The sequence below is a fragment of the Eucyclogobius newberryi genome, unplaced genomic scaffold (assembly GCF_026437365.1).
Source record: "Eucyclogobius newberryi isolate DKJ021-1_F unplaced genomic scaffold, fEucNew1.0.hap1 SCAF_18, whole genome shotgun sequence".
In the NCBI taxonomy this organism is placed as follows: Eukaryota; Metazoa; Chordata; class Actinopteri; order Gobiiformes; family Gobiidae; genus Eucyclogobius; species Eucyclogobius newberryi.
In genome coordinates, this window is record NW_027315812.1 from 16,316,797 (window position 1) to 16,338,067 (window position 21,271).

The following is a 21,271-nucleotide window of genomic DNA, read 5'->3' on the forward strand; positions in this document are numbered from 1 at the left end:
GTTATTATTTTAGCTGCAAGATCTTTCGTACCTTTTGAACCATGTCTTTGGTGTGCATCAGAATCTAACAAAACAAAACAAACAATGAATGGCATGCAGCATAGTAAACAATGAAAGTGCAGAACAGTCATTTGGCTTGCCGTGTATTTATGCAGAGTGTGGGTGCGTGGGCATTTGTGTGAACCTGGAGCGGAGCAGGTGACTTTCTTTTAAATAGGGGATAATTGGCTAAGAGGGCAATTATGAGAGCCTGCTGTGACAGGAGTCTTTTCATCCCACACATCTCTGCGCTGGGCAACACACGCGCACCTTAATGACTTGTAATGGCCTTTATTACCCACTGACGGACAAACAAGAGAATTCTGTTAACGTTGTCCACTGGGTGTCGGGGCGTGGGGGGAGGGGGGGGCACGAGGGATCCTAACAGGTGTTGGGAGCGGAGGGAGAGAGCCGTCCGAGTTGGGTCGCTAATCTGGGGGGTCGTGGGGACGGAACGCAGTGTGACCTGTCACCAGCAATCTGCTCCTCAATCAACCGCCGCTTCATATACACAGCGCTTCATGTCGGGACAAGGACACGTCTATTTCAGAGTGTGAGGAAGAGGAGGGGTTTCGGTGGGGTAGGGAGGGGCGCTCCACTCCCTGAAACCAATGTGGGATTTAACAGTGCTTCATGGGCTGCCACATACCGGTGAGCAGCAGGGGGGGTGAGAGGCTGTCTCCATTAGGGGCTGCAGTCAAGGTCAAGGTCCCACCACAGACACATATTCACTCTCACACACTCCTCTTGGCCCAAGTACATGAATGAACACTAAACTCTGCCGCTAAGCTCCTGTCAAACTGCAAGGCAAGGAGATAATAATATTTTATTTACTACTCATCTTACTGATCTTATTCAGGATTCCATTAAATCATAATTATCTCCCCTCCCCTGAAACCGGAGTCCGAATGATACTTCTTTTAAGGAAGTAACGGTTTGTGTGTGCTTCTGCATCGCAAACAAAAAAACATAGTGGGATTATATGACATTAACACAATTATGACCTGTAAATAATCCTGAGACACTAAATTCCTGCCTAATCAAACACAAACTTTGTTCATTTACAATGCTTTAGGTTGTTAGCAGGCCTAATAAAGACACAGAAGTGCAGCTGAAATCCTTTTGGACCTTTGTGATTGGATTTACGTGGTAAACTTTTATTTTTTATCATAGGGGTCTGCCATTTATTAAAAATGTGTATTGCCAATGATATGTTTTTGTTTTTTTTAGTTGAGAGGTCCACAGACAATCCTCTGTCAGGAAAAGGATTTTAGCGGTTTGGGGTACAGACTTTAGAGGAATAAATTGTTCCACTTTAGTGTTAAATCGCACTGATTAAAGTCTGTATTGTTTATGTTCAGGAAAATATTGGCATCCATATTTACTTTATTTAGGCCAAATAAAATAATTGAAAACGGATTTATGTGCGTTCGCCCGACTGTAAATGTTTTAGGAGTTGAAACAGCTGGAACGTTTGACAGTGGAATGAACAAAATGGTTGTGGTTAAAAGGACAGCAGTGATGACTGGATGTGGGAAAGAAAGACACGACAAGGAAAGGTGCGAATGCGTTGATGTAATTGATGTGCGGACTCATTTAGACAGGTTTTCCATTTGCTGTCATTCGCTGCAGGACGGACAGCTTTAAGGAATGGATTGTGAAAGACAAGTCGTTTGACCATGAGGCAGGAATGTTTGTGGGCCGTGTGAGTGCTCATCTTTAAACACATACCAATACGCACATATTATACAGAGCAATCTAAACAGACCGTGTCGGGGGGCAAAGGCATGCGAGTATGTCTTCTCTCTGATGACTGCACAAGTCACCACCACACATGCCACTCATGCTCAAGCAAACAACTGAAAAAGCCTGTCAGGATCCCCATTAGTTACTGGGTAATTTACACAAGAACGAGGTGTAGTCTTTAATTTAATTTAACCACATGTCAGGGAAGTAAGCGTCTTTTCAAAACCCTTTACTTTACCCCAAATAAAAAATGTTTTGTGCTTAACATGACACAGTATATCATAAGTGGCATAACAGACAAGCAGCTGGATCACCACCAGAACAGTTACAAGGCACATTTTAGTTTTTTTCATTCAAAATACAGAAATGTAGTTCTGTATTTTTAATGTACATTTACGTTTGAGTTGAAGAGCTGTGGCATCTTCTGATATGAACGAGAGGCTTCTGGAAACTTCCATGTCAAACAGCAATCCAAGGCTTCCTCATTAATGTTTTGTCTTCCCTGGTGTCTGTTTAACAGTGACAGGTCTAAAATAGCCTGCTTCTGGATGACAAATGGATAATAAAGGGACAGGGCCAATAAGGATAGAATGATAAGTAGACGTACAAGCAAGATGCTTGCTCATCTAAAGGGCATCCAAGACTCCCTCACAAATACACTATATAGTCCTGTGCTGATCAGCAGATCAGAGGAGGCATGTTAAGCCTTAGAGCAGCGGAGGGCCCTTGTAAAAAGAGCCAAGGCAACAGTGACGATTGTTTTGAAAAGCACTCCACTGAAAAGCATTTTGGGATGACAGTCGGCCGACTGAAATAGCACCTGTGGAGGGACACAGGACTGTCAGGGCCGGGCAGCTAACACACTCAGACAGATGCATAAAAGATTTATAGTGTCTTCGGCTGCTGTGAACACTCGTGTACAACACAGATGCAAATGCTCCCTTCACCAAAATAATCCACCCCATATGAGAAAGCTTCTGCACAGCCATACACACCTGCTTGGACAGATGCCTGTGCTCCGAGCTGCTGCTGCAGCGCTACATCTGATTTACTGCATCTTCAATGGAAACAATTCATCAATGCCAGTAATCCCTCAACTCTTCAACTAATTTGAAATTAAAGTTTATGGGTTTCCTTATAACCAGCTCAGAAATTCAGGTTTAAAATGTCAGATACTATGTCTTTAATTTAACAGGCCTCAAAATACAAGAACTGACTATTTGATGACAATGAGATGTGGTCAAGTGGAAAGCACATATGCCTGCCAGTTTGAATCCGGTTCTCGACAATTTGCAGCATGCAATTTCCAAGTCTCGTTCCCATTTCACACTGCACTGTCCTGTCGAATAAAAACATCCTAAAGAAAAATGAGTGATGAGTGAAAATGGGCTATGGTGGCATAATGCATATAGTGCCTGGTTTAATTATGAAAACCATTTCCTAATTATTGCTCATTTACAAGAGCCCTGTGCAGACAGCAGGTGTCGGATCAATCCATTATCAATGCTAATCCCAGTCATTAGCCCAGCTGCACATGGCCTCATTAGAAGTGTTACTAAAGTCCCTTTAGATTCTGAACTCTTGTCCTGTCCACTGTTGGCTCTCTACAGCAGGCGCATGAGGCCAAAATAGCCGCAGCGCTCCCATGTGACTATTTGTTAAGCCCTCTCCTATCAGGAGTAAAGCCATCTCTTTAAGTAGACTATGGACAGAGCATGGAAACATGCAGGCTTCATCTCCCCGGAAAGGGACATTCATGAATGTATGCTCGTCTACAACAAAATGTTTCAGGCTCGTAGAGTCATGTCTAATTCATAGAAATGCAAAGATAGCCACAGTCAGTAATCAAGGTGGTGAACGGTGCTTCCTCTGAGAGAAATGTAAGGACACCGTGTTCACTTATAAAACCAGGAGGATTAAATGGTGTTTCTTGGAACAAGACAAATACTTAAACTGATTGAGAGACAACAGGGGCAACAACATTTATTTAGACCTCATTACAAACACACACGACCTTACATACAAGAGCCCCAGAGGTCTAACACCAAACCAAACTTTGCCCTCTCCACACCCTCAGATCCGTTATCCAATCTCGCCTCTATCCTTCAGTCCCCAGGCTGGCCAATAATGTCTACTACAAACTCCTGTCAGGCTGTTTTTAAACACAAGGACAGAGACTCAATTACAGCGGGATGGCTTTCAGGAGTCGCCCTCCATTCTCGACACACACCTGCTAATGGTTGTCAGATTTGCTAGTGCAAAGGTCAAAGGTGAAACTAATCTGCGTTCCACAACAATCAGTGGCTTCCACAGCCATTTGTTGTTAACATCAGTCGATTAGGACCAACACACATCACTGCACTCAGAGACTAGGAAGTAGACTTGGGGCAGCATAGAAACATTCACCTGTATTATTAATAAGAGGCTTATTAACATTTCCCATACCAGAGAAATAATGTGCCTGTACAAGGACACTGCACTCATGCTCAGACAGCCGACAGTAATACCCCAACACAGGTATTTCACACCAGCCAGCTGCATGCAACAATTCATTTGTGCCTAATAAATCCTCTTCTATGTTTAAAGTGAACATGCAGGATTAGGTCACGGGTGCACCGCTGAGAGGCCATAAAATCATTGTGGCACCAGAACATTTGTGGAACTATTATATTTACATGCATGTAAGGTGCCTTTATTGCATAAATCCCCAACTGTTTTATGGCTAATGTACAAAAGACCCTAAAATAACAGCGAGGGGCTGAGGGAACATCAATCTGCAGTGGCTTGTGTAATCCTAAACCTTCACCTTCCCCTTAATGCCCATCATCCCTTTAATACCCACACATACCAGAACAGAGTAGGTCCACAACAAATGTTCTAACCACAAAGGCCAAAGTTCAGCTGGTAGCACTTGTGTCGTCACACATGGACTCGGCTCATACATGATTTCAGACAAGATACAAGAATCACTTGAGACGGGAACGGGGGGGTCCCACGTAACGCATCAAATGTGACCACAAGAGAAGGAGCCAGCCACATCTAAAGCTCGGCCCAGGATGAAAAACCACTGTAGTGCCCCGGTGTGGGGAGGGAGGGGTCTTGCCCAATTTAAAAACAGAGTGAGAGTAACGTGAGACTCACAAATCAACAACTACACAAAACACATGCACATTCATTGGGATGGCGTTTTTGATGGGATGAAAGGGAGCGAGGGGCGGGGACAGGATTTACGCTTCGGACAGAGACGTGGTGGGTGGATGCGTTACAATTATAAAAATAAAAAGCCTACTTAATCATGAAAGTGGAGTGCAAATGTGATGATTAAAATAAGACCCTGGTGTAAACTATAATGGCCACAAATACCTACACCAGAAACCCAGCTATAAATCCCAGCCGGCCTTTGAGGCTCAGCTAATACTACCACGAACCCCTTAGCTTGGCTTCGCTCCACTTACAAATGGACTGTACGTAGGCTGATACAATGCAAACGACAGTAAATCAAACACTTTTGGGTAAGTAATGTCATATTTAATTATTAATGGCAATTAGTATCATCCTTTAGTTATTCTGAACATGTCTGGGCAATGCGAATGGAAAGATCTCCTTAATTCACTACAGGCGGTATTAATAGACACATATCAGGGATCATGGCTACAAAACAAACAAGTCTTGGATATTACACAAATGAGATCCCTGCAGCCTCAGCAGACTGTGTGGTATATGCTACATCAGGCTTCAGATGTGACCTTTTAATGCACCAGTGTGTCCTCCAAACCCCGACTGACTGCAATGTAATTTGAAAGTAAAGTAAAAGCCTCACACAACAGGCAACAGGGGAATGATTACAACGCAACGACTGATGACATCGCATTCTCCATTGAAACTTGGAAAGAACCAAATTTCAAAGACCACCTAAATCATATGTTGTGGTGTTTAGGGGTGGGACAAGAGCTTGTGATAAAACATGATTGTGCACAAATGTGCACAATGTGTTTACATTTGGCACTGACAAAAATTACTATGTATTAAGCGCTGGCTGGTTACACCGTACTTCAAAAAGGAATGCTGATGCTCAAATAAATGAAGAATTGAGATGCCAAAGTTAATAAATTATGTCAAAATATTCTCTCGTCCGCTCGTCTCATCAATAACTAACGGTAAAAGTTGAAAGAAAACATTAAACTGAAAAGAGATTCAAATACTAATACTGTATTTTCCGGACTATAAGTTGCACCGGAATATAAGTCGCACCAGCCAAAAAATGCATAATAGAGAAGAGAAAAACATATATAAGTCGCACTGGAGTATGAAATGCGGTTGCCAGTGTGAAAATAACAAATAATATCACATACAAGTTGCTCCGGAGTATAAGTATATAAGTATAATACTTTTATAAGTATAAATCGCACCCTGGCCAAAACTATGAAAAAAGGTGCAACTTATACAGTATATACAGTGGTAATGGTAATGCTGCCTGCAGTCAAAAATAAAAAAACAATAAGCTCTATATCACTAACTGAAATGTCTGAGATTTAGAAGACAGTGATTGCTGGAAATACCTCTCGAGTCTACTCAAAAAAAAAAAAAAAAAAAAAAAGAGAGGGTAAATGTAATTAACCCATCCACCAGTGGCTGTTGACAAAGATACAATCATCAAGTCTTGAGGGAGAAAAACTCCCACCAGTATCAGCGAATCAAATACACACCTTTTACAATGTAGCTTGTGTCAGCTGAACAACAAGCATGTCTCGGAGCTCAAATGGGCTGACAGAATAACAAACACGCACACCGAGTTACTGCCCTGCCCTCTATTAGGCCGCACAATGAACGTGTAAGGCGATCTTAATAAAGGACTCCCCCGAGGCCAAACCCGACGCCCGGGCTGTGGATGTCTACTGTTAGAGCTCATTAAACGAACATGAGTATTACAACTGACACAGTGGCAGCGAGTGTGTGCGCCGAGTCGGGTTACAAAACCAGATTTAGCCCTTTGTGTCATGCACCTCACATGCCTCCATCCAAATTTATTATATGCCCCCGTTGCTCCATTGGTGTGCAGTGAAAGATGTCACCACACAATCAAGACTTAACAATGTGATTTTTATGTGTGGCATTTTGGCACTGGAAAATACGGGTCTGAGCGTTATTGATATCTCATGCACTTAAAAAGCCTTTTATTCTGACACCAGTTGATGCTTTAATAATATGTAGCGATGGGAAGTACATGTTATGGAAGATTTAATTAAAAATGTAGAAACTGACAACAATAATAAGGTAAGGGGTAGTTTGTCTGGTGTTGTACTGCCCTCTAATGGTGGATATATCATAACGTGCTTTTTTTAGTACTTGGTTAACGCTTTTTTAATTTCATTTCTGGCTTACCTCTCTGCCCTTGTGTGTGACCAGTGCAGCAAGTGGTTTGGCATAGAATCGACTGTAGCTGAATCCAAGGCACCCGTACATACTGTTTGCAGTCAGTTTCAATGCCTTTTGGCGAATGTCGTACTGAAAAAAGGAAACAAAAACATCAACACGACAAAGAATAATTTTGAAAAGAAGAAAAAAATATATATGAACCTGTAGATACTGATCTGTAGTGATGTCTTGCTGTTTCATGAGTTGTTTGACCTGTTTACGCCTTTCAACAAGTTTTCTTATTTCTTTGGGCAGAATTCCCATTTCCAGACTGGGATCGGGAATCTCGGGTATTTCTTCCATCTCACCATCCTGTCAATAAAAAAATGAACAAAATGTGTCAGCAGTGTAAAGGATTTGAAATAGTCTTATGTTATGTGTACAGACCTCTTTTTTCTTTTTCTGACTATTGTAGACTTCCCTCTCCACGGTGGTAAAGCAAATGTTGAACTCTTGAATAATCGACGGATACAGACTGTTGAAGTCGAGCAGCAGGATGAACTTATCGTAGAAACCTTCAAAATGGGGGTCCAGTTATTATATGTCAAATTACAGACATTGGTTTGAAGAAATGAAAAACACTCACCGACTTTGGGATCCAACACCAGACCACCAGCATAAGCGGCCTTCTTTTTTTGCTTGCCTTTCCCTCCATCCGCATCCTCCCCACCTTCAACCTTCAACAGAAGAGCATCACATTTAACATACCAAACACATGCTTTTGTAGAAAACATCAAAATATAATGAACCTGCTCTTGCTGGACTTTTCTGAAGGAGGGTTTGTCGGGAACAATGTAGTTCTTTTCGTTAAAGGCGTGAAGCAGCAGGAACTCGTTTCTCTCAGCGCGACCTCCCATCAGAGTTCGTGACTGAAAGTGAATAAAAGGTCACAAAAATGTCGGGAAAGCAAGCGTAATTTCCCCTAAAAGACCACCACATTGCAGCTGTATAATTACTGTGTAGACAAGTGAATAAAGTTTACCAGAACGTTCCCGGCGATGTTGGTGATCTGCAGAGCGAGAGGCAGGACGTTGAGTTCGCACATGAGCTGCAGGATGAGCTTTGCGTCGGTCCACGTCAGCTCCAGCAGGTAGAGCAGGTGAGGGGAGTCGCTGCCACACAAAGCACACAAAGCATTAGAAACGACGCGGCGAAACGCGACGACAGAGACGCCAATCCGACAGATACAAACCTGTAAAGATTCCTGAGGTTTTCCTGGGGGACGGTCGGCCTCTCCATCTTGAGCACGTGTGCCACCAGCTCCGTCAGGTGGTAGCTTTTACAGCGAATCAGCTCTTTGGCCGAGATTTCCACGTCGCAGACCAGCCGACCGCAAGTGGCGTTCTTCTCTGCAAAACTGCTGCGGCCCTACAATCGACACCGGGAATTAGTGAAGGTGCAATTGTCTCTACGTCTACAAAAACACGCAATTAAACTTTTGCTTACTCCTAATTTGGGCATGTTGGTCCTCCTCAGACGTCCGATCTTGGACCAGTGTGGCACCTTACACACATTAATCCTTTGGAGCAACACTTCAAGGTCAAAGCCAAATATGTCGTGCCCCTATGAGTGAAACATTAATGAGATATGCCATCGTACTACTTCCCCTGACCACTCCCATGTCCTGATATCTACAGCAGGTCAATGAAAAAGGTTATTATGAAAGAAAAATAAATACATGTTTTACTTACGACTAGTACATCAGGATCTATTTTGTGCATTTTGGCAAGGAAAAAGCCAAGTAGTGTGCGTTCTGTAGCAGCTATTTCCACTTTTCCATTCTTAGAAATCAGAAAAGAATATATTTATACAAATTATTCTGCATTGCTGTGTTTAGTGTGACTTTTTAAAAGGAACCTATGATCACAAACTCAATTTATGGGATGCAGTAAATACCTTCTTTCTCACAGCATCCTTGAAATCATAGGGGAAAATGCAGTCTGTGGGCTTACTGACCACTGAAAAATAAAACTTAAACTTACTATGGCGCTCTAATAAATTTTTCTAACTAATTTTGACTAAATACGAACCGCAAAAGTGTGTCTGGAAGGGAGGCTGAGGTGGAGCTTTATCCATATGAAAGCTATGGTGAATAAGTGCGGCCAGAGAAATGATCTGCAAGGCAAAATTGTGTTGTTTATTTTAAAAGGTCTTTGTATTTGGAAATCATTTGTATTATTCTGACCTCATTTTGATGTGTCTTGGGATTCTGGACCGTCTTGAGGCTGATGGACATAACAGTGACTGGAGGAGGAGCCAAGTCTCGAACCACAGAGATGAGATCAGGCTTTAGGGCCAAAGCCTCAACTTTACACCAGCTGACCGGCTGGTTCATCAGCTCTACAAACAGAGGTTCACTTTAATACAAGGGTTTCAGAGTCATGTTTTTAGGCACCATTTTTAGTACTTTTGCCCATTGGAAACAAGCCAATATTTTGTTTTGAAGTTGAAAATTGTATAAGGAATTTAACAAAGAATATTACAAAAAACTACAACAAAATACAAGCGATTACACATACGAGGAGTCTTGATGTCCAGCCAACATGGGCCTTTGATCTTTCTGTTTAGAAGAAAATGCTCCAAACTTGATGTGTTGGTTCCAAAAACATGAGAAAATGTCGCCCCCTTGAGGTCTGAGGGCAATGGAGGGTATTCAGCCTGGAACAGTAATAGTATATTGAGACAAAGCTGTTCATAAATTACTAATTACAATGCAAACTGCACTTACAGAGTAGCGCATTTCCAAATATTCACACCGAGTGGGCACATCAGGAATTTCAAAAGCATAATTTTTCTCCACTTTCTGTAAACAAAACAAAAATGAATTTAAAATGTTCACACTCTTTGCTTGGATTGACCATAACACAGGAATTCAAAACGAACCTTGGACTTAAATTTCATGATTCTGAACTTCTCCGACAGCTCATTAAACTCTTGGTAAACGTCCATCATCCCGACCGGAGTGTCTGAGACAACACCATTTTGAGGGTTCACTTTCTACAAATCCAGACGCAAAGTGACAAAAACACATTAGTTCTCAATTCATCGTTTTGGATTAATAGCTGCAACACAAACACTTACAAATTCACGAGGAAGGAGGTACATGGTCCGCTCAATATTTCTGACGGAGACGCAACAGCTGACGTAAGATTTAGCCGATTCTATCCAAACTTTTCCAAACAAGTAAACCACACCTAAAACATGGAAAGTTCAAGTGATTACATTTTCTGGACTCTCTGTTCCTTTCTTACTGGGGTGGGAATGATCTGACCTGGTTGACTGTACGGGTCTTCGAAGGCATCCAACCAGTAGAACCTGAACACCATCTCTCCCTCTGGCCCCTCCACCAGGGGAAGTTGGCTGGAGTCGACTTGCACTTCAGCTGGTGCAGTCTCTTCATCTTGTCCCCATGTGCTTTCCAAATTCCTGGAAATGAATCCATTTAGATAATCAAATATGCCGTAGAATAAAAACAATAACACCAAAAGGTCAATATAAAAATGAAAATGCATATTTACATGAGCGCGGGATCTTGAGGCTCTTCTTTGGTTTGGCCTTTCACTACGGTTTGGGCTGTTATCACTTCAGGCTCAGTCTCTTCTTTCATATCTGGTTTCTCTGCCTCATCAGCAACATCCATTGGCTCATCAAAGTCTACTTCATCAAGTGCCATGGCGTCGTTCACTGCAGAGTTCATAGAGAAAATGGACTTCTTGCAAAGCTTGTTCCATCACTATAGTGTTTACCTCCTTCTTCTTCAGGAGGCTTCGCTTTAGTCTTCACCTTCTCCACCGCACAAGACGGGACGGGTGCAGGAAGCGGTGGGTTAAGCGGAGGAGGACGGATCACTTTGGCCTTTGCCCCGGATGGAGACTCCTGGACGAAAAATACAAGCAATATTTTGTTAGAGCTGCACGGTTGTGGGGGAAAAAATGTTTTGAAATCAGAATTCAGTTCACATTTAAAAAAGTCCAGGAGCATTTCACAGAAGACTGAACTGAAAAATAACTGCCAAGAATCAAAAGCAATTCATAATAATCTTTTTTTTTTCATTAAAAAAATATGTCATTAGCAGTTGAGTAGGGATGTCAAGATTATTCAGATAACAATGTAATTGGAAGAACTAAAAAATAATTATTTTTTACTATTTTAGAAGCAAAATGATGTGGTTTTAATGTAACACATATTTGCTTTAAAATACCGCTAATATAAAGTACTTTTTAAAATCATAATTCATTTTCATAAAAGCTGGTCACAAAAATTGTGAATACTCGTTAAATTGTGCCGTTTCCCCCACACAATAATCGTAACACTAGAATTTGACTTTGTGACATCCCTCGCAGCAGACATTTAATCATCTAAATAACTGCCATCTTTGCTCACATTTAAAAAATACATTTTGAAGCAAATAACAGACAACTTACCTTTGGAGCTTTAATAGAAAATGGATTCATGGGTGATCCAAGAGCTTTCTTTTTCTTCAAGGTAATGACAGGTGGAGGAGTCAGTGCAGAAGATTTCTAAAGAGATGTATTTATATCAGTGATTTTAAAATGCTTAATATTCATACAAGTGTTTGTTTACACCCTTCACCATGCGAGAATCAATACTAAATGTAGTGCATAAACTTTACTATAACATGATCTAACCAACCTCAGAGTGAAGATCTTGGAGGATATCACCTAAAAGGTCGTCTTTGGAGAGGTCGACGTCTTTCTACATGAAAGACAAAAGTATGACATGTATGAAATTATGTATGAGAATAATAAGTATTTAACCAGGAGTTTTACAGCAAGAAACACAGAACAAACCTCAGCAGGCTTCTTCACGTTACTGTTCATGAAGAGGCTTTTGATGGTATTTGGTTTGGACACTGGGGTTTTCTTGGCATTTCTCTTTGACTCAGCTCCTTTAGCACCTGCTTGTCCTGATACAGCACATGGCAATATCAATACATGTTTATGGTACAGTGTGTTTTATAAATAAAAAACAAAATAAAAGTTTACCTTTTTTCGTTTCTGCTACATCTTCTACCAAATCATCATCAAAGATTTCTCTTCCATCCTCTACATATCCTGTTCCATCTAAGAAATAGATATTCAGTCTATACTCAAACTTTAAAACATAAAATGTATATATCTGGAGCTGTGAACATTTTTAATACATACCATCATCAATAATCCAGTCATCCTCTTGTCTGTCTCGTACCATTTTCGAGTATTCCTCCTCATCAACCTCTTCATAAACACTGGTAAATTCCTCCACCTGACAACATTGATTTAGACCATAACAACATAGTGTTACTGCTAAATAGATATGCACATGTACACCGGTGGAGGGCAAATATGGGTTGAATAGTTTATGACCTGACCATACACACCTCATATTTGATCTTCTCTCCTTTTTTAGCTTTTTTAAGTTGCTCCAAAGCAGACTTCCTCCCAACCTTCTCTCTCTTCTCACGTCTAGAGCGAGATTTGGCCAGTCCACCTGTGTCCCCTCCATCATCTAAGACACATCAAATCATGATACAAATACACAGCTTTGTAGTTATTCGTTTGTAAACAGTCAAATGCAAAATGACATGTGCATCTGGTGTGGTTTGACTCTTAACTATAAAATGTTTTTAACCTGGCAGTTTTATATCACTTAAACTTTCCTTCATTAATCATTTAGAAAGTATGATTTTACAAGGCTCGTCACACATTATGAATGGTAGTTTGGTCTTGGTTTCAATAATTGTGATGTTTCTCCTCAAAATAATTGCGAGACATTGTCAAAGCTCAATTTTGAACATTATTGCTCTTGCAAGGTGTAACAAATTGAGTTAATACCACGCAATAGCTTGATACATTATTAAACAAGATCAAGCTCGTCCATGCAATAATGAGGTATTAAGACCATGACGCTTTTCTATAAGATTGTTGTAGCATGTGTCGTTTGTGACAGTGAAGGCTAACTATTATGTAGCACTGTTAGCTTTCCTGCTCTACCTTTGCCAAACAGCGAAGCTAACAATGTTCTCTGCGCTACTACGTACCTCCATCCGGAACATCCATGTCTTTATCGTTGTTTGAAACCGGGGCCATGACTTTCACCTGCTCCTTGAATCACTTCTGACGCTTTTAGATGCAGCGGATCCCGAGACAAAAGTCAACACAACCAGGTCCGCGCCAAATCGTGTTCCCGGGGAAAGTCATATGCAGGAAGTGACGTCATGGTTTTGAAAGCCAATCATTTCAGGCGTTTCTGTTTCTACTTTATTTAACATTTTATTTATAAGAATAAGAATACATACATACATACATACATACATACATACATGTGTAATATTGACATTTACGTTTCCTATTTAGGCCTTTAAGACGATGGCATATTTTAAAATCCTAAATCAGGCTAATAATCTTTTTTTTTAGAGTTTATCCCCCTAATTATGCTCATCTCGAGGTCTAGTTCCGCTGGCGGCCTCTGGGGGGCAGTGCTGTCTCAATGTTGCTCATGTTTACAGCTAGGAGTTGACGCTTTACCATGAAAATGCCACTCACAGTAACCGATAGGTCTTCACACAATAGTTCTTATGTAACAGCCGTCACGTTGAACTCGTTAAAAGTTCACAAATGAGGGCTCAGTCGGTGCGAAAGGGAGACACAATAGGCTCCTGTCCCAGATTGGGGCCAGGCACAGACACAAGCGCGCGCGCGCGCAACAAAGAGCGCATACTCCAACCATAGACTGTATCTGAACCATGACTGTATAATTAAGAGGAGGTGGTGGATATGTTCAATGTGCTCATATTATGAAAGTGTTTTTCAGACTTCCTATAAGTGATCTGTTCTTCTGTATCTACCTCTGTATCTACCTGCGTTGCACCAATGAAATTTCCCCATGTGGGACAATAAAGGAATATCTTATCTTATTATGTTTATTCATGACAGGCCCACTGTTTGCATCATTTTAGCTCCTGATGTTATTATTGTGTTATTTGTGTTTTTGCTGTTGTTTGCGCTTGGTAGCCAACTGAAACGGTGCATTTACTGCCACCTGCTGTAGTCGTCTTCAGAATGTGTGTTTTACGCTATACTGTAAAAAAAAAGAAGAAAAAGTGTGGTTTTGTTGTTGTTCTTGTTGTTGTTGTTGTCTTTAATGGCGGCAGGCAGCCAACTGTAAAGGTGCATTTACCGCCATCTAACCTTTATTCTTTCGCCTTTATTCTTTAGAATGTATTCTTTAAACTTTATTCTTTATACTTCTCTTGCGTTATTGTTGTCTGCGTCCCTCAGCTGTCGCGACCAATCACGTGACGCACCCTTTGAGCAGACGTTTTGTCGATGTGTTGTGTTTTTGCACACTGTACTCCTGGTGTGTACCATGGCTGTGTACTCCTGGTGTGTACTCCTAGTATGCGCTGTGCTCAAACAAATCTGGCCTTGAACTGAGGAGGATTTAAATGTTTAACTTTGTCTTTAAACATGGTCAAACAAAGGCGAAGCAGAGCTCACCACTTTGCGGTGACACCGTTTTGTAGCATAAGAAAGCCAATCAGGGTAAGTTTACTTTTTGTGGATTTGTCTATAGTTTACATTTTGTTTATTGTCTATGAAGTTGTTCGTGGATTTGGATTGGCTCATTTTCATTTCAACACAGCCAACTTGGCCAGGCTTGTAAACTTTATTTAGGCTATTTGTTAATTATAATATGGTGTTTAAGATGATAATAATTGAATCGTGTGTGTGAATTCTTCATGTAAGAACATCTTTAATGTAGGTTTTACAGCCACAGCCTTTAGGCTCTGTGTAACCTACAATAGAGTCTTATTTTGACTTTGGGATAGATCCATGATTATTACAGTCAAAAACAACCCTCTGTGTTGTGGGTTATATCCACCAGTCACAGTGCTGCTCTCAGAGTTGTTTTCTTTTATCCGGTCTCTGATTGGTCCATCCTCTCCCATCTCCCTCTCAGCTCAGCAGCAGCTCCACAGCGCAAAGATCCTCTATGTAACAGAGACTCACTTAGTGATTCGTCCATGCTAGTTAGGTTTGTTAAGATTTTCTATTTTTTATTAAGATTTTCAGTGTTCTATCTAAAGGCCTATTCTTTCTATCTTTGAAATTGTCTGGGACATTTCCAATACATGACATAGCCTACATAAGATAAGATAAGATAAGATATTCCTTTATTGTCCCACATGGGGAAATTTCATTGGTGCAACGCACGTAGATACAGAGGTGGATACAGAAGAACAGATCACTTATAGGAAGTCTGAAAAACACTTTCAGTAGAAGATCTCCTATAAATAAATAAAAACTCCCATAGACAAATAAATAAATAAATACATAAATACAATTGCATGTGATCACGACAGTAATTGCACATCGATGGCATGTTGGAAATAATTAAACACTTGCATGAAGGAAGCCTGAAACGAGCACTTCTGTCTGTTGGTCTGTGAAACGGTATTATTATGACTCAAAAGAGCAGTGTTCGGACTGTACAGAGTGAGAGATCGCCTTGGCGTTGACCTCTTTGTAAAGGATGAGAGTGATCCATCCAGAGCAGAGAGTAGGCGGGGTCAGGGGGAAGAAAAGGACTCAGTGATGTGGAGGAGAGAGCCATCGTCTCACTGATGCTGCTGAGTCACAAAATACACCACCATAACCGCATCCCATGAGTCTTTGGGAATAATGGAGGAGCTCGAGCACACCTGCCCCCATCCCCGGACGGTAGGGGTGTTCATTTTGTCTTTTTATTGTTGCCTTTGGTTTGTTATTGCCAAGGAGAGAGGGGCAGACAAAGAGGCTGAGCTCCCTGTTACGAAACACATCTCCCATAGTACAGTCAGTAGGGCATGCACAGACTGCTGAGTTAGTAGTTTCACTTCGCCTAAGCGTTCAAAGAGCATGTTACAGTACTGAGAAGATCCACATTGTTGACTTAATATAGACGGTTATAGGCTAGGGTAAGAACGGGGGTTGTTCCTGTAGGTCTAATACAAAAAACGCCTTTTTCTTTTTCAAAAGTCTGTTGCAGTCAAAGCTGTTTCATGGTCATTGGTCAGTAGTCTTTGCTTTTCAGTTTAATCTCCCTTAAGCCAGATGTGCGTTGCCTTTGCCAGAATGGGCTTTACATAGTGTTCAAACCGTATGTCCTTGCTGGCCACCGTACTTGTGTCCTCACCAGTCGATTTAAGTCTGGCCATCCGTCCCGTGCTTTCTGTGAAGGATGTTTTGTGGCTAATCAAGTTGTGAATGTTTAGGCTACACCTATTCAATAAGAAGTGTGATTGGAGGCGGCTGCTTTGGCACACTTTGTTCCCTCTGCTTCATGATACTGAATGGAGTGTCCTTCTATTAAATATAGATGATATCTTTCCCTTGACAGAGCCGACTCTGTCAAAGCAAGGAGATCATCTATATTTCATATATTTTGAATGGCATAAAAATAATTTCAAACTGTAAATGACATCAATAATACCAATTTCTATTTAAACAATATTCACTCATAAAGCTGGCGATTTTCTGTGTGTCTAGTTTTTGTATCCATTTAATTTTTTTAAATACATTTAATGATTTAAAACACATGGTATCATCTGGCATACAACAATAATAGGCAGTTTTGTGAATCTATTGTAAACCCCTATTGTCAGCAAGTGTTTAAAGCCCCGAAACTAACTAAACTACAAGGAGGAAGTAGGTCCAGTTTAAATTTGATGACCACAGAGCCACACTCCCACAGGTTTGAGCTGTGATCCTTTTTAAGATTCACTGTTGTTGGTGAGAATCGGTGAATGGTTGCTACGGTGAACAGATGCCACACAAATCGCCCTCACGCAGGCTGCCATTCAGCCAATCGTTTTTCATCATTCACCTTTTTTTTTTAGCTTTTTGTTTTTATTTGACTGACGACATACATGGATTTAACGTGGTATTGCAGTCTGCCATACTTTATTTCTAGAGGACATTGGCAGCAGATCAATATTTATTTTTTCTTCATTCCCTCCTCATGCCATTGCTCATGTGCCACATACAGACTTAAATGCCGGCACATGCCAAAGGATCAATAACACAGCACTGTTTCTCTCTCCATCCGCACGCCGTCACACTGAGAGGCTGTGGTCAAAAGTGTAATAGATGCCGCGAATATTCAAAAAGGTTGCGCGACATGATTTTGTTTGTCTTTTCTTCAGACGCTGACAGAACCAGCTCACTTCACAGAGGAGACCAGCTGCGATTGTCAAGCTCCACATGAGAAGCTCACGATCGCACAGGCTCGCAAAGGCACCCCAGGTATGTAGCGAAGAGCCCCAGTTAGCAGTCAGTCTTAAATTTGAATGAAACGTGTGCTGCATGCAGTTACCGCTGCCTTTGTTTCCAGTAAGGGTTTAGACCTTCAGGCGGTTAGTCGATTAATCGGTCAATTATGTCTTAGTTGACTGAGGTTTTCTAAGTCGACTAAATGGACCACAGCAGAAAAGAGAAGGCATGGAGTAAGTTTGAGGGGTGAATTGTGAGTTTAATCTGCCTCTTTACATACAAATATTCTGTTTCATGTCCAACATTCTGCTCCCTCATCATTGAATAACTTACAAAAGGGCTAGAAACTACTAGAAACTAAAATAACTGGTTGTCCAAATGTGTTTTGTTGATGTTATGAATGATCTGTGCTGCTGTCTCGGCCTTGAAAAAGAGATCAGTAATCTCAATGGGGCGTTCCTGGTTAAATGAAGGTTGAATTAAAAAAATAAAGTGCAGTTTTGTTCCTGTGTGTCATCAGTGGATCGACCCGTTCGAGTTTACGCAGACGGCATCTTCGACCTCTTCCACTCTGGACATGCCCGCGCTCTCATGCAAGCCAAGGACCTCTTCCCAAACACCTACCTCATAGTAGGAGGTACAGATGCACACTTCCTTTTCCATTCAGCAGTACCAATTGTGACGGTTTCGCTGTAAAAACTGTTGATCATAACTTTCGTTTCACTCATGGACAATATTTCCGTCTTGCCCAAAATGTCTCCTCTCTCTCACACCCTCGCGCTCATCTTTTGGGACAGTGTGCAGTGATGAGCTGACCCACAAATACAAGGGCTTCACCGTCATGACCGAGGCCGAGCGGTACGAGGCCCTGAGACACTGCCGCTACGTGGACGAAGTTTTACGGGACGCACCCTGGACTCTCACACCCGACTTCCTGGAGCAACATAAGGTGTGTTGTGTATGTCAGTAGCATGGAGCACGTTAGTTTACCTGATATTGTGTAAAGCGTCCCCTGATGTGTCTTGATTGTTCTCAGATTGATTTCGTGGCTCATGACGATATACCGTACTCTTCTGCGGGAAGTGAGGATGTATACAAACACATCAAAGAGGCAGGTTAGTAACTATTGATAATAATGGGCGTGACAAATATTATCCATTCATTTACCTTTAGCTGCAGTTAACCATTTTTTTAAAGATTTTTTTTTTTAAAATACACAAATAATGTATAATAATTTTAAATTTTATTGGTCATGAATTTTGGTTTTGAGAATTAGAGCAGGCACGACAAGCTGCCCACTCCTGGTCCAGGACGGATTTTGTAGTTTTGATTTGTTTGCGTGCAATGTTTAGTAGTTTTGTGTCCAATTAACTGTAATAAATAAAATAATGAACAAACTAATAATATAATACCAAGAAAAATAACACATTTGAGCATATTTTAAATTCATTTTCCTTCTGTAATTTAAATTAATGCAAACATTCATCATCAACTGAAGTATTCACTCACAGGGCGATTTGTGTGTCTCTAGGTATGTTTGTGCCGACACAGCGGACAGAAGGCATCTCGACTTCTGACATAATCACTAGAATTGTCCGAGACTATGATGTTTATGCGCGACGCAACCTGCAACGTGGATACACAGCCAAAGAGCTAAACGTCAGCTACATCAATGTAAGACCAGAGCTTCTTACCAACTGCAACCTGACTTAACATTATGCCCATGATGTATTGCATTATTGCTGTTCTGGCAGGAAAAGAAGTATAAGCTGCAGAACCAGGTGGACCGTATGAAGGAGAAGGTGCGCACAGTGGAGGAGAAGAGCAAGCACTTTGTTTATCGTGTGGAGGAAAAGAGTGCTGATCTAATTCAGAAATGGGAGGAGAAATCCAGGGAATTTATTGGCAACTTCCTGGAACTCTTTGGACCTGATGGAACGTGGGTAAGTGGTCTTCATTGTGACACAGCTTTCCTTTTGGTTTCTTTTTCTAGCTGGCCTTTCTGCAACCATTTGAGTAGTGCTGTTGTCATTCAAATTAGAGTTTACAAGTTTATTGCAGGTACATTTTAATTGACTCCACCGTGGCGCAATTCACTTGTTAAAGTAGTTCTTAGTACACAGTAAAGTGTTAAGATAAGAACGCGTGCGTGCAATCATAAACAAGATAAGAAAAAGGATTTTAAGAAGGAATAATGATATCAAAATAAAATGACTATGAGTTAAATTTTATATTCCCCTCTCAAATATTGTTTTTGCTAAATGAATGGCGTAGCATACCAAAAATAAAATAATACCTGTAATAAGGCAGTGGACCTTAAACAGTAACATTTATTTGCCCACAACAGCAGTCTTGCTATTGAATGGTTAGATACTTGTAATTAGAAGCGACTGATAGTATATATACCTGACAATGAAGTATTCTACTGTGTACATGTTGTTAATTGAGACACGTTAAAGCAGTAACCTTTGCTTCATGTCTGTATTTTGCACAGAAACAGGTGTTTCAGGAGCGCAGTGGGCGAATGCTCTCCTACGCCCTTTCCCCCAGAGAGTCTCCCTGCAACAGTCCGCCTCGTGAACTCTCCCCACTGCGCTCTCCCTCTCCCCCGTCACCTCCCATTCGCTGGCACAGTGCTCGACCGTCCCCTCCGGCGTCTCCCAAGGGCGCATCCGCCTCAATAAGCAGCATGAGTGAAGGGGACGAGGATGAGAAGTAGATGGATTGGTATTTTGTACACACTGAAACTCACTGATACCTCGCAGTGAACTGGCTGCAGTGAAGCCTTTGTGAGGTGAAGTAACAAAAACGCAAAACAAGCTTGATGCATCCTGCGCGTGCGAGAGAAGTAAGTCGGCGCAGTAGGAAAACGACAGTAAAGCATGGGACACAGGAGGGATTGAACATGTAAAATGATTTAAATAACAAGCAAATTGTCTCTTATTGCATTTAGGATAAAGTTAAACTATGACCAAAACGTACAGCCTAAATCAGGTGAGCGCATTTGTGTGAATCTGCTGAGAATGTAACTGTTGGATGACAATTTGAGCTTTAGAAACAATAGAATATTTTATACGCTTTCTAAAAAGGCATTTCAGACTAAAATAGAACCGTCACATGTAAAGTTCTTGGGTTAAACTATTGTCAGTAATGCCTAATGCTATGGTGGTAGTAGCTGATAGTAGTACACATGAAACTGCTTTTCTCTAATCTTTCTGAATGTACACAGTAGGTTTTTCAGTGGGCACTCGAATTGTTGAGAATTAGTCGTTTTTGCCACATTTACACTTACCTGCTGTAATTATCTTTGGTTGTTGACTTTTAGTGATTCACCGATGCCACACTTTTTAACTTAGTAATAGAAACTGTACAATTCTCCTGTTGAAAAGCCATGCCATTCTCAATGTTGATCTCATTTTTAAGATGATGTCAGCTGTCAAATAAACCCTGGCATAAAGATCTTTGTATTTCTTCTCCAGGAAACTGACAATACTTGAAATAGCTCATAATTACTGCAACTTATTGGGTTCACAACAAACTGGACATTGTTTTTTCCTATGGTTTCTTTCATCCACACTAGGCCATAGACTTTCCCGCTACCACTGCAATAAAAAAAAAAAACTACAATGCAATGTAGAAGCGTCTACGAACTATTTATCTGCACTATATGTAAAAACCTGGGAATGTTTGACTTTTTTATTCTGTGAACTTTGTTGAAAATGGCTTGTTACATAAATAAAACCAAACTGTACGACATGTTGCACCATATTCTATTTTTGTCAGCCACTGTTAAACGTAAGCTGTTGAGTTTCTCTCAG

At 41.0% G+C, this 21,271-nt stretch overlaps 3 protein-coding genes across 5 annotated transcripts in view; 2 read left to right on the forward strand and 1 right to left on the reverse strand.

Annotated features, from left to right (window-relative positions):
- Positions 1-13,392, reverse strand: part of pola1 (polymerase (DNA directed), alpha 1) — a 52,968-nt gene extending 39,576 nt beyond the window's left edge. The window contains exons 1-27 of the mRNA XM_072450688.1: positions 13,241-13,392; positions 12,581-12,708; positions 12,369-12,465; positions 12,207-12,284; positions 12,012-12,127; positions 11,854-11,916; positions 11,625-11,720; positions 10,947-11,076; positions 10,719-10,884; positions 10,472-10,626; positions 10,282-10,394; positions 10,084-10,197; positions 9,929-10,003; positions 9,720-9,858; positions 9,386-9,540; positions 9,231-9,315; positions 9,097-9,158; positions 8,892-8,981; positions 8,647-8,763; positions 8,393-8,568; positions 8,183-8,312; positions 7,950-8,069; positions 7,787-7,877; positions 7,588-7,715; positions 7,363-7,512; positions 7,168-7,290; positions 32-64 (exon numbers count right to left, since the gene is read on the reverse strand). Coding sequence (XP_072306789.1) covers positions 32-64; positions 7,168-7,290; positions 7,363-7,512; positions 7,588-7,715; positions 7,787-7,877; positions 7,950-8,069; positions 8,183-8,312; positions 8,393-8,568; positions 8,647-8,763; positions 8,892-8,981; positions 9,097-9,158; positions 9,231-9,315; positions 9,386-9,540; positions 9,720-9,858; positions 9,929-10,003; positions 10,084-10,197; positions 10,282-10,394; positions 10,472-10,626; positions 10,719-10,884; positions 10,947-11,076; positions 11,625-11,720; positions 11,854-11,916; positions 12,012-12,127; positions 12,207-12,284; positions 12,369-12,465; positions 12,581-12,708; positions 13,241-13,289 — 2,979 coding nt within the window. The 5' untranslated portion in view covers positions 13,290-13,392. The remainder of the gene's footprint in view (positions 1-31; positions 65-7,167; positions 7,291-7,362; positions 7,513-7,587; positions 7,716-7,786; positions 7,878-7,949; positions 8,070-8,182; positions 8,313-8,392; positions 8,569-8,646; positions 8,764-8,891; positions 8,982-9,096; positions 9,159-9,230; positions 9,316-9,385; positions 9,541-9,719; positions 9,859-9,928; positions 10,004-10,083; positions 10,198-10,281; positions 10,395-10,471; positions 10,627-10,718; positions 10,885-10,946; positions 11,077-11,624; positions 11,721-11,853; positions 11,917-12,011; positions 12,128-12,206; positions 12,285-12,368; positions 12,466-12,580; positions 12,709-13,240) is intronic.
- pdia4 (protein disulfide isomerase family A, member 4) overlaps positions 1-21,271 on the forward strand; it is a 290,521-nt gene that overhangs the window by 268,750 nt on the left and 500 nt on the right. The window lies entirely within an intron of this gene.
- Positions 14,532-21,209, forward strand: pcyt1ba (phosphate cytidylyltransferase 1B, choline a). Of its 3 annotated transcripts, none has more exons than XM_072450704.1 (8): positions 14,532-14,744; positions 17,387-17,486; positions 17,974-18,090; positions 18,251-18,402; positions 18,490-18,568; positions 18,985-19,127; positions 19,208-19,396; positions 19,954-21,209. In XM_072450704.1, exons 1-8 carry the CDS (start codon positions 14,670-14,672, stop codon positions 20,170-20,172), a joined length of 1,074 nt encoding a protein of 357 aa, XP_072306805.1. In that variant the 5' UTR covers positions 14,532-14,669; the 3' UTR covers positions 20,173-21,209. The 3 variants fall into 3 exon arrangements, with proteins under 3 accessions (XP_072306805.1, XP_072306804.1, XP_072306807.1); XM_072450703.1 differs by having other exon boundaries at positions 14,533-14,744; positions 19,948-21,209; XM_072450706.1 differs by lacking the exon at positions 14,532-14,744 and adding an exon at positions 15,732-15,923 and having other exon boundaries at positions 19,948-21,209.

Excerpts from the sequence above, each read along its gene's own strand:
- pcyt1ba (XM_072450703.1), top strand. The coding sequence starts at position 14,670 with ATGGTCAAACAAAGGCGAAGCAGAGCTCACCACTTTGCGGTGACACCG. Across the intron at positions 17,487-17,973 it reads GGCTCGCAAAGGCACCCCAG|TGGATCGACCCGTTCGAGTT; the intron begins GTATGTAGCGAA and ends GTGTGTCATCAG. Across the intron at positions 19,128-19,207 it reads TAAACGTCAGCTACATCAAT|GAAAAGAAGTATAAGCTGCA; the intron begins GTAAGACCAGAG and ends CTGTTCTGGCAG.